This window comes from Triturus cristatus, chromosome 1_1 (assembly GCF_964204655.1).
Source record: "Triturus cristatus chromosome 1_1, aTriCri1.1, whole genome shotgun sequence".
Classification (NCBI taxonomy): Eukaryota; Metazoa; Chordata; class Amphibia; order Caudata; family Salamandridae; genus Triturus; species Triturus cristatus.
In genome coordinates this window covers 95550682-95563167 of record NC_140579.1, presented here as the reverse complement: position 1 = coordinate 95563167, position 12486 = coordinate 95550682, and the positions used below count along the sequence as shown (strand labels likewise).

The 12486-nt window shown below is 47.1% G+C and overlaps 1 protein-coding gene across 1 annotated transcript in view; it reads left to right on the top strand.

The window, feature by feature from the left end:
• LOC146869601 (butyrophilin subfamily 3 member A2-like) overlaps positions 1-12486 on the top strand; it is a 721276-nt gene that overhangs the window by 425478 nt on the left and 283312 nt on the right. Inside the window, exon 5 of the mRNA XM_085640159.1 lies at positions 9345-9461. Coding sequence (XP_085496285.1) covers positions 9345-9461 — 117 coding nt within the window. The remainder of the gene's footprint in view (positions 1-9344; positions 9462-12486) is intronic.

Below are 12486 nucleotides of genomic sequence, written 5' to 3'. Positions count from 1 at the left end.
ACTTTTTCCTTACTTCTTCTTTTTTAGTATGACTTACAATAAGTGCCTGGGTGAGGGACTTTCTGGTCTGAAGGGCAGCCACTGGAAAGCTTTCCTTAGTAGGTGCATAATCCCAAAACAGGTACTGTAGATGGAGTTTGCCTTTTCTTTTAAAGAGAGGTTATTGTCTATCAGGATGCCCAGATTTCTTACTAACTTTTTGGCGTTAGGGTTTGGCCCCAGTTCTAGGTGCCACCTGTCTTCGGATCAAAAGGTTTGAATTTTACTGAAAAGCAGATCCCATTCTTTCCACTGTTCATTTGAAGCCAGTTGGACGACATCCAGAGGGCAATTCTTTTCATGCATTCACTGAATCTGATTTTAGTGGATTCACTATTAACCCAAATGGAGATGATAAGTTGCCTGTCATCCACATATGATATAACTTCTAACCTGCAAGATCTTATCACTTAAGCCAGGGGGGCGATGTAGATATTAAAAGGGGTGGGGATAAAGGACGAGCTCTGCGGTGTTGGTGTCGATGAAGCATGCATCTGTGTGGCAAAGCTTTGTGGGGTTTTGTGTCCCTCGGCATTGGTCCCGATGAAGCTTTCAGGTCTGTGCCAGGCTTTGCTGGGCTTTACATTGCTCAGCCTAGGTTCTGATGAAGCTTTCACCTGTGTGGAGAGGTTTTGCAGGACTTAATGTTGCTGGGGTTTATGGAACCTTTAGTTAACTAGGTCAACTGGGCAGTTTCAGACCTCTGAAGCATGCTGTGTCCCTGTAGCTCAGATTAGAGTCGCTCTGGTAGCCTGGTATGAAGAGAGGTGGTCCAGTCTTACGTTTCAGAGAGCAGGACAGGCCTCAAGCAGCAAGACAGTCCTCTAGCAGCAGGGCAGTCCTCTAGCAGCAGGACAGTCCTCTAGCAGCAGGGCAGTCCTCTGGGAACAAGGTAGGCTTCAAGCAGCAGGGCAGTCCTCTGGGGAAAAGGCAGTCCTCTGTAATGTCCAAAGGTCCAGGAGTATACAGAAGCGGTGTCTCAGAGTCCAATATTTATACCTGCTGCCAGTCTTTGAAGTGAAGGGATTCCCTATTCTTCCCCATATCTGGTTCTGCAAAGTTCTTCCCTTCCCCTGCCAAGCCTTCAAGAGATTTGGGTGACAAAAGACTAGTGTTAGGTTCCTTTGTGTATTCTGGAGGCAAGCTCTTTGAAGTGTAAGTGGGGCAGGGAACAGCTCCAACTCCAGCCATCCTGCCTACACCCTGTCTCCTTTGTCTCATTGCCTGCCAGGAATACATAAACCCCAACACCAGGATACAAGCAGAAGGCACACATGGTTCAGAACTAGAAAATGGCAACTTTCTAAAAGTGGTATTTTCAGAATTGTGATTTAAAATCTGATTTTGCCATTAAATAGGATTTTAAACCAGGGGGCGCTAGAGAGGCCGGCTGCAAGATGGACGCCACTCTGTGAGGCTTTGCAGGCTGGTCAGGCAATCCGCCATGATCCGCCCGTTGCAGCAGGTATATGCATTCTATCTTTGCGGGAAAGTAACCTCTTCCACATTGTGCACATACCTGTGGGTCGTGCAGCTGAGTTGCAATGGGTAAACGGAGGAAGGCCCGCCTGCAGCCATGACAGCAGCCTGGTGAAGACGTGGAGCCTGACCGTGGGCGTTACACTTGGGCTGCCCTGCCGGGGTGTTGCAGCGGACCTGTGGTGGGGCTCCTTGAGGTGCGAGCCCCTCGTGCGGGGCCTGTGCAGCGAGGAACTGACTGGTGGACTGGACAGCATGAAGGGAACGTGGTGTGACCTGTGCTGCAGCCCTGCGTGACATGGCGGCTGGATGGCGGCGCTGTGGGGGCCTGGCGGTGGCCTGCACGGCTCTGTGAAAAGCACTGGTATTGGCGGGCGATCTGGACCTGGGCAGCATCTCTAGAATTAAGGATCAGCAGGCGGGCCCGCTGCCCTTTGGAGCTTGGGAGCGGAGGACGGGCACGCTGAGGCACAGGACACTCCCGGCTAGAGGCGGAGGCCAGAGCATCAGGTGAGGAGCGATGTTGCAGTGGGGGGGAGCACTGAACTGTGTCTGTTGCAAAGATCCCCCCCGCGACAACACACTGGTGCTGTGAGGGACAGTACCGTGGTGGCAGGAGGGGGCGTACCCCTCTGTGTGACACTGACAGGTCTACTATGCTGCTCGACTTGTGGTGGAGGTCGCTTCTCCTCGTGAGACAGTGAAGCGACTTCTGCATTCAGCGGGGGCCCCCGGGACTGGTCCCTGCAGAGGTGGAGCCCCCCTGCATTAACTTAGGGGCCAAGAGTAGCCCGTTTGTCTCTCCTTCCCATCGCTGATGAGACTGCGCAGATATCCTCCCCGGAACATTATACGTTGCCCGTGAGCCATGTGATACTCGTGTGCCCGCTTGGAGGTGGCGCCTCTAGTGATACACTGAGGCCCCTAATTAACACACTCACTGGGGCTGTGCGGTGAAGAGTAAAGCCCTTGGACCTCCTCTTCTGCTTTGGCAATCTAGCTGACTCCTATAGGAGGATACGTCCCCCGACACAGGGGGAAAATTGTGCCATTTTGGGACTGCGCTTGAGGGACACGCTGAGCCAGTGAACTGCCTCTGCCCACTGGGGACACCAGGGGGGCAGCGCACTTTAGGGACCGCTTGCTCACTACTGTGGAACTGCGAGGTCTTGGGAGAGATGGGGAAGCCTGAAGCCCGCCAGACCAAACTGACCTTTGACCAGTGCCGGCACCCCAGGGCCACCGGCCCATGAATGGACCCACCTGGGCCTACTGAATACTCGGAGATCCCACCAGAACCGTACATCTGTGACATGTTCCGCGACCTACCATGGATCAAAAAATCGACACAATGGCTGACCTGCTGGACAGGCTCAAAGACAAGGTCTCCAGTCACAAGGAACGAATTGAACAGGTGGAGCAGCGCACTTCCAAGGACGGTCGGGCCTCGATGCGCGAGAAATTGCTCAACATGGAAAAAGTCATCAAAAGTAAGAATGACGATCTTGAAGCCCGATCGCGGAGAAACAACCTGCGCATCATTGGCCTTCCTGAAACTACCGCAATGTCCCTCGTCGAGGAGATGCTGATAACAATCTTCGGTGACTCTCGGCGGTCTGCATTGTTGAGATAGCATACAGGGAGCTTGGACCACGGCCCCGGCCTGGGGCACTAGCCAGGCCTATCATCACTCGCTTACTCAATCATCACAAAACTGTGGTCATCCAGGCCAGGGGGTAGACGGGTGCTAATCAGCCTGGTTGGGGGCTGGAGTGGGAGGGAGTGGTTGCATTTGAAGCCTGTGGGGTGTTTCTATGGTTATTTTTTCTTCTCTTCTATCTCTCTCATTCCCCTCTCCCCTTCTCGCTGGCCTCCCCGCACAATGTGCTCTTGAGTGGTATGCATGCGGTGCGAATGTCGGATGTTTATGGCGATCATGGGTGCAACTGAGGTGAATGGGCTTACACCAAAAGCTATCACTTAGAATGTTCGGGGCCTTAATGACAGTAGAAAAACGCAGCTGGTGGCGGCCTATCTGAATCGGCAGGGAGCGGATGTATGCTTCCTGCAGGAATTGCACTCTGCTGACAATGATTGCGCGTGACTGAGGGCAGGGTGGATTGGGGAAAAGCACATAACGGGTTATTCCAATTATGTCAGGGAGGTGGAAATGCTTGTGAGAAAGGGACTGCCATGGCGCACACGCAAAATCCTACGTGATCCGCAGGGGTGCTATGTCATGCTGGCGGGCATCCTAGGCGGTCACCCGATCATATTGCTCTCGGTATACAGGCCTAACATAGGCGACTGGCAGACACATCAGGACCAGGCACAATTTTATGGGCGGGGAGACTATAATGTCATCTTAGACCTGGCCTACTATAGATTAGGGGCGCTCGTCGACCCCACCCCAGGGCGGCTGCACAACTGCACATTATCATGGAGGAACACGGGCTTGTGGATGTGTGGCGCCATTGACATGTGCACCTTAGGGATGGCACCTGTGTTTCCTCGGCTGGTCCCACATGGTCCAGAATTGACTATTGGCTGGTCTCGAAGGATATCTTGGCTGGGGTCTCTGAATTAGCTCACCTGGCAAGATCACTATCTGATCACTCCCCAGTGCTGCTTAAGCTCGCGCTGCCTGGCGTCCTGGCAGAACATTCAGCTGGCGACTCCCAGCGTGAGCACTGCACGACCAGGTATTTCGTGATGCGATCCATGCTACGATAACAGAATTTTTTGCGCTGAATGAAGGCACAGTCCAGTCTCCTTCCACACTTTGGGAGTCATTTAAATCCGTTATTAGGGGAGAGTGTATCGCAAAGCACGCGGGGATTTGACGGTCATTGCGCAGTGACCTCCGCCGCCTTGAAAGTGAAATCCGCGAGTTGGAACAGAAATTCTTTAGCACTAATCAGAGGAAGACTCTGGGCACAATCAGAGATAAGGTGGTCAAGTTTGATTAGGCGGCCATTAGGGAGACACTCTACCTGGGAAAGGAGACTCTTGCCCGCCGATATGGCGCAGGCGACCAGGCAGGTAAAACCCTCGCTGGCCATCTCAAGAGGCCTTTGGCCAGCGATTATATTTGCAAACTCCGTAATCTGAACGTGGACATGGCAGTGGGCCAGACAGCAGTTCAACCTGAGATGCTGTCATTCTACTCTTCCTTATACACCACTACACAAAACTCCATTCACCCCGACCTGATTATCTTGTTTGACTTCATTCAGGTGCTCTGTCTAGCTGATGGTCACCGCAGTTACCGAGACAAACTCTTTTCTGCGGAGGAAGTAATCGGGGTAATCCGTGCCCTCCCCGGAGACAAAGCCCCAGCTATGGACGGCTTTATGGCTGCGTTCTAAAAAGAATATGCTTCTCTGTTCGCACCCCATCTCATTAACAGTATGCTGAGGCCCTGGATCGAGGGGAGCTTCCTCCCATACTCAGGGAGGCCCTTATCTTCACTATTTTGTGAAACCAGACAAGTACCCACTCGTATGTGATTCCTATAGACCCCTGTCAATGATTAACCTGGACAATAAAATTCTGGCGAGGCTCATTGCAGGGAGTTTGCTCCCTCTTATGCCCTTAGTGCTACAACCTGATCAGTGCAGTTCGTCCCCAGGCGAGCCACTTCACACAATCTGTGCAACATTTTCACCGCTATGCAGGAGATCGACTCTGCGATGCTGTTGGCGGCAGTTTTCCTTGACACCACTAAGGCTTTCGACACCCTGGCGTGGCCATACATGTACACCCTCCTGAGCTGGTTAGGAATCGGTGCTAAATTCCTGAAACTGATCGTCCTCCTATACTCCTCTCCGACAGCGCGTCTCCGTCTCAAGGGCATTGTGTCCTCCTCCTTCCCCATATCTCTGGGCATCCAGCAGTGGTGCCTGCTGTCCCCTCTCCTTTTTGCTATCATGATGGAGCCGCTGGCTGCCTGGATGCGGCAGCACCATGCCCATCGCTGCCTGGCGTTTATGTCCAGAGTGATCCTTGTGTCCCTTTACAAAGATGACGTTAACCTATATGTCAAGCATCCCACAGTCAATTTAGACCCCTTAATTAAAGGAATTATACAATTCGGCGGCCTCTTTGGGGTATCTTTGGGGTATCTGTCAGCTGGGGGAAATCGATCATCTTCCCGCTTACGACAGCCACAGACTGGTTCCAGTCAGAATACCCCCTGAACTGGGCTCTTAGTCCAGTGAAGTACCTCTGGATCTGGCTGAGCCAAAGCATTGATGAGCTCTGGCAGTGCTACTACTGGAGACTTATGGACCGGCTCACGAGCCAGATTGGGTGCTGAATCTCGCTCCCACTATCTCTTGCAGAGCGCTTGACTATTGCCAAGACAGTCGTACTCCCCAAGTTCCTGTATGTATTCACTACTCCCCCTCTCCCTCTCACCTCAACTTTTAAGCTACGATTGCGCTCCAACCTAATTACGCTCGCCTGGGCAGGTAAGCAACCCATGTTTTCGTAGGAGGTCCTCACTCTGCCCTTCAAGCAGGGAGGACTGGGAGCACCCAATATGGAGCTTTATTACAATTGTTCCTAGGCCCAGTTCAGCTACCACTGTATTTTCCCCACCCTGTTCATGGCACATATTGCACCGAGTGCGACCGTGCTGCTCCCACACTGCTGAGTATGGTATTGTATAAGCAGCAGCACAGACCGCACGGGCAGTTGACAGTGTTGGTTGCACGCTTTGGGCTTGGAGAGAACTGCACCCCAAGGCACACCTGGAGGAGATGTATGCTCCCTCGGTTCCCCTGCCACGCCATCCAGATCTGCCATTTCTTGAAGACTTGGGAGCCTGCAGAAGGCTCGACAGGCTTGGCATCTGCACAATGGGGGACGTGATTCCTGGTGGGATTTTTGTTGACATGGAAGATGCTCTCGTGGCAGAGGGTTGTGGCCTTCTTGACAAAATTACGTACTTCCAGCTCTGTGCGAAGCTGAGGGTGAGATAGGACACATTCTCGTTGGCACCCCCCACATTTCAGGTACTGGAGGATTTTCTAACCAACCGCAGCGTAAATTAATCACCCGCTTGTATATTGGCATGCAGCGCGAGGCGCCAATCTGTGTACTTGCTGTGCGTAGCGGTTGTGAGGAACTACTGGGGATCCCCTTAGAAGATGAACAATGGTCACACTGCTGCTCTCAAAACAGGGACCTGTCCCTTAATTACAGACAGCGGCTCATTCATTTTAAATTCCTCCACCGTCTCTACAGAACTTCCACATGGCTGCATAGAGTAGGTCTGAGGGATGATGCGAGGTGCGTGCGCTGCCGGGGGCCGGAGGCGGATTTTCTGCACCTGTCCTGGTCCTGTCCGGTGATTGCAGGTTTCTGGACATGTATCTTTGATGCACTAGATAAAATGCTTGAGTATAAGTTTGAGCGATCCCCTCTAACTGCGCTCTTAGGCTATGTGCAACATGTGCCAGCCCCCCACCGGAGTCTGACGGCTCTGCTCCTGCTACTTGCCAAAAGACAGAAAGCCATGTGCTGGGGCAGGAGGCACTACCCCCGCTTGACCGACTGGTTAGATGACACAACATTCTACCAAGGTCAGCTGACTAACTACTGGGAGCTCATGCCCTTGCATTGTCGACCTCGGGACATATGGGAACCATTGCAGTGTTATCTCAGCGTTCACCCACTGGCTGCTGTCGACCGGACTTTCATAACCTGTGTACTAACCAAACAACCAGTACCTGAAGCACAGTGCCGCCTCTACTGAGAGGCTAGCATCCCCTCCTCCCTCCTCTTTCTCCCTATCACCCTTTTGCTCTTGTCTCCTTTCTTCTTCCCTTTTCCTCTTTCCTTCCTCTTTTCAGGTCTTTACTTTGGAGCTACAGGGCTCAAATTGCTGACACACATTACTGAAGTTCATAGTTGTATAAACATGTGGAAAATAGACCTATAAGATGCACTAGACTGCTATTTGCCTTTTCTAAGGAAACTCAATTTATTGTAATGGGCTGCTGTTGCCCTGTAACCTCTTGTTATTATCTCAATAAAATCTTTTTTTTTAAAAGAGGATTTTAAACTGCAATTCATGTGAGTGTAAACATGACTTTTCTACCTGCTCCCAACTCAAAGCTATCACTTATTAAATGTATTAAGGTAACCCAATGTTATCAATTGGGAGAGATAGACCTCACAGTAGTATCACTACCAGGACATGTAAATCTTAAACCTGCATGTTCTACTATTTCAATATAATGCACCCTGCCTTATAGGGCCCTTTTAGGGCATACCTTAGGGGGTGACTTGTATGTATTAAAAAAGAAGGTTTAGACCTCGTAAAAGATTTATTTTGCGAGGTCGAAATGAGAACTTAAAACTGCACTACAGGCTGCAGTGGCAGGCCTGAGACATTATTTAAAAGGCTACTTTATTGGGTGATACAAGGAGCGCTGCAAGGCCACTAGTAGCATTTAATTTACAGGCCCTGGGTAGATGTGGTACATGTAGTACCACTTTAATAAGGACTTACAAGTAAATTAAATGTGCTAATTGGATGGATGTAAGTTTAAAGGAGAGAGCACAAGCACGTTATCACTGGCTAGCAGTGGTAAAGTGTGCATAGTCCAAGGGTTCAGCAAAAGAAGAGAGTGAAGGTAAAATGTTTGGGGCGATTCTACAGAGAGGGCCAAGTTCAACAGTATACATGTGCTGAAATAAGAGGGTGACATGATTTTCATGCCTCAGGAGAAGGATAGATTCTGATATGGTATTTGTGAGAGCTCCACAGTCCCACCAGGAGTACCTGGGTCTTTACAGTACAAATAGTCCTTTGGCTTCGGCCCATTCTGCATGGTAAAAGGTTTGTTGAGACTGGCTCTAGACAGGGAACGGAGTTAAGCATTTTTCCGAGCCAGTACATTGCAGCTGTTGAAAATATTGCACTAATATCAGGCTTTTGAATACTTCAAATGTGTTCCCAGGACAAAAGAGGCACTGCCAGCCCTAAGAAGGGGGTTAGCTCTCATGGATACTCTAAATTGGTGCAGGGGCCAGGGGAAAAGCAACTGTTATGCTGCTTAAAAAGACTTAAGTAGCCAAAGCAGAGCTGGCCAGTTATTATGCAGAGTCTAATTTCTCTAACAGGTCAGACTTCTGGAACAGGTAGTAGGGGCATGAATGCAGCCTCTTATCAAATTCAAGTTGTCCAGAGTAGCAGGATTCAGTAGCCAAAGTGGCGAATCCACTTCAGATGAGGCAGTAGTTGGAGAAAACTCCAGATTACAATCTGCCATTCCTGTTGGCAGGATTTTCAAAATCAAATATCGACATCGGAAATGTACCTGCTATGCATTACCAGTGCCAAGCCCACACATCTGGGTTGCTTAACATGCTGGTTGGGGTGGTGGCACCCTTTCCAAGGTGGTCTTTCATGTTCGGAACTTGCCAGACTTCCAGGCCAGTCATCCACTCTAGACAGAACCAGAACCAATTCTGGCAGCAGCACCTCCACACTCCAGCTCTGACGGCTAAAACAAAGGGGCTTCCACTGGTCAAATATCCACCATTTGCCATAAATGAAACAGTAGCTAGCCCACCAGAAGGATGTAAATCAGCCAAGATCACCCCCAAACTATGGGAGAAGAGGTTCTATGATTTCCACTTTCATGTTAGGATGTTTACACAGCCTTGTTTGATTTCGGAGAGGTAGTCACAAGTGATACTTTATTTTCTTATTTTGCCCTCTGTTATTGGAGAACAATACAATATTAGCACTATCTGTCCTCTGAGCATGTTCCGATGAAGTTATTGGGGTGTCTACTTTGGTTTTTTTCCAGATGCTTTCTTCCAAAGAATATCTTCATGTATTTTAAGCCGTCTTCTCATCTCAGCCTCCTTTACAGCACTTGGCATTCTTTTGGTTTCATGGACTATTTATCTCTTCAATGAACAACGTAAGTACCAAATATTGTGAAATATTTAGGTTAGACCATTGTGCTGCTCCAAATCCTTACCTGATTTTTGGCAGTTCTGGCATGGATTTCCATCAAAGGTGTTTGAAAGTTACACATCGAAGCATGAACTCTCGTCTTGGTAATTTCAATGCAGACATACAGTGGTGTTGGAACAATGTTCAGAATGGGGGTGCTGCCATCCAAACTACACCACCGAAGTCCTAGGGATTGTGAAAATACATCACACAAAATAAGAATAGCAAATGAGCCACGCCCATGCTGCAGGAGAGTGATATGGGTGTGGTATGTGGCAGGTGGTGACTTTTGCAGTATTCTGTCACAATTCTATCACTTTAATAGACAGCAGATGTTTTTTATTGAAATGACCATAGAATTTGCACTGACATGCATTTTTACTGATAAACCATAGCGCACAAACTCAACTGTGTGAAATGTATTTCAGAAAATATTTGTCATCTGCCCATCAATAAGTGCCATGATTTGTTTTGATGCTATTAAAATCTTTGCTTTCATCACAGTTCAGAATTAAAAAATTTACAGAATTACATTTGTGCTTTCGTAACTGCTGATATATTTTGAAATCTTTGTACTGTTCATTTACAGATATTTAAATATGATTGTATACTAGAAACAAAACTGACGTTCTACAGCCTTTCCTTTCTCCCTCAGTACTTTGGCAAGATTGTTAGACAGTTCATCTTACAAAATGTTCTAAATTCACAGTTAAAAGAATAACACCAATCTGCATGTTAAAAGAATAAGCAGTAATTTGTCAGAAGACATAACCTGACATTTGACCCCTGTCTTTGAACACACTACAAATGTGTCAAGATGAAAATAAAGTTTTTTAAGTTCAAAAAGAAACTTTATTGGTAGAAGATAAAGGTGTCAATACAAATTTACAGTTTTTAGGTTGAGTCAATACACTGTAGTATATTACAATAGAAAAGAACAAATGAATTGTATTTAACAATTACAAGCATAAAAAGCAGAGAAAAATAAATGGATCAACGTAAGAGAAAAAGGAAAACCTGTGGTAGCAAATAAACTAGGAACGCATAAGGGAATCAAGGGGGTTTAAGAACTTCTTGTTGGGAAGGTTTCAGAAGTGAATGACGTCTGGCACATTCATCTAAATACAATGTAACAGGGGACCATAATGCCAGACGTTTCGGTGCCAAGCTTAAAGGATAAACAAAAGAGGTATCTAATCTGTGATTGTGGCAAACAGCGTACCACCATGCTTTGTAGGAAATTTTTGTGAAATCTTTCCAGTTAACCGTAATTTGCTGGAAAGCCACTGCAAGCAACAAGTCAATAATTTTGACATTAAGTGTAACTTTCTCCCAGCAAAATGAAAGACTACCTAAGAAAACATGGATAATGGAGAAAGAAATGTCGGGTCCAAAAATTAAATTAATTTGGGACCATACCTGCTTCCAAAAATTGTACACAGCTGGGCAAAGGAATAACATATGTAATAAATCTGCATTTGGAGAAGAACATGTCCAACAAGTATCTGGTGCATTCGTAAATCTTTTGCCTAAAACACTCGGTGTGAACAACAGTCTGTTAGAAACAAAGAATAACGTTTGTACTATGTTAGCTGTCCTAGAGGATTTGCGGATCTTAACCCATATATTGTTCCATAAGGATACTGGCCAGGATTGTACTAAATCCTTTTCCCATGCCTCCTCTGTTTTGGATTTCTGCCTAGGGCTATCTGTATTCCGTAAGTAACTGTAAATAATGGAGGCTTTAGGGATGGTTTTTGACAAAGTGTGAAGATGTGAGGAGGGTGTGGATATAACGGAAACATTAGGAATGGCAGGTATTTGGGCATAAATGTCCATCACTGCCTTCTTAAGTAAATTATATTTATAAATAAATGTTGGGCGGTAAACTAAATGCTTGACTAAGTGAAGGAAAGGACAAGAAAACTGAGTTAGAAAATAACTGATGAATCCATACTAAACCCTTCTGTCGCCAACTTTTCCAATAGAATGGCTTATTATGGATAGTCAGAGTTTTGTTATGCCAAATAGTTGAATTAAGGAAGGAGTGGATGGTAATAGGTGTGGAAATAAGTGTATTTTCCAAGAGTTTGCAGGTCAGCTTAATTATGGGAGTGGCTTGCGTGAGAGAGAAAGGTATTCAGAAAAAGAGAAGGGGGATAAGAAAAGACGCTCGATTGTAGTCCATAGAGGACAATCATCTGTAGGACTAAGTAGCCAGAGTGAAGCCTGACGTAAAAAAATGCTTTGTGATATGTCTGGAAGTCAGGAAAGTTGACCCCCCCTTCTGCTTTAGGACGTGTCAATTTAAATAATGACATTCGGGATTTCTTTTTATTCCATAAGAAGGAAGAAAGGGTTGAGTTAATTTTCTTAAAAAATTTAATGGGGATAGATACCGAGATATTAGAGATGGTATAAAATATTATGGGTGAGAGCATCATTTTTATAGTGTCTAGGCGGCCCCACCAAGATAGGTAGAGCGGATGCCATTTAGTGGTTAGATCCAAAAGTTTTTGTATGCATTTATTCATACATAAAGCTACTGTATCAGAAATTGAAGGAGTGATATGTAGACCTAAGTATTTAATGTGATGAGGGCTCCAAGTAAAGTTAGAAGCACTAAAATCCGATTTAAATGTCAACTTATTTAAGGGTAAGATTTCACACTTGTCTTCGTTCAGTTTGTATCCAGAGATAAGAGAATAAGCGTGTACCTCCTCCAAAAATGCAGGAATCGAGTCGTTTGGTTTTGACATAAAAAGCAGAATGTCATCGGCGTAAGCCGCAAGTTTAACATGGGAGTTGGGGGTTATAAAGCCGTGTAAATTTGGGTTCTGGCGTAATTTAGAAAGGAAAGGTTCCAATGCCAGGTTAAAAAGGAAAGGAGAAAGAGGGAACCCTGGCGTACGCCTCTCTGTAAATCGAAAAATGTGGAGACTAAGCCATTGGCGCAAACCGCCGCCCTAGGGTTGGAGTAAAGAAGAGAA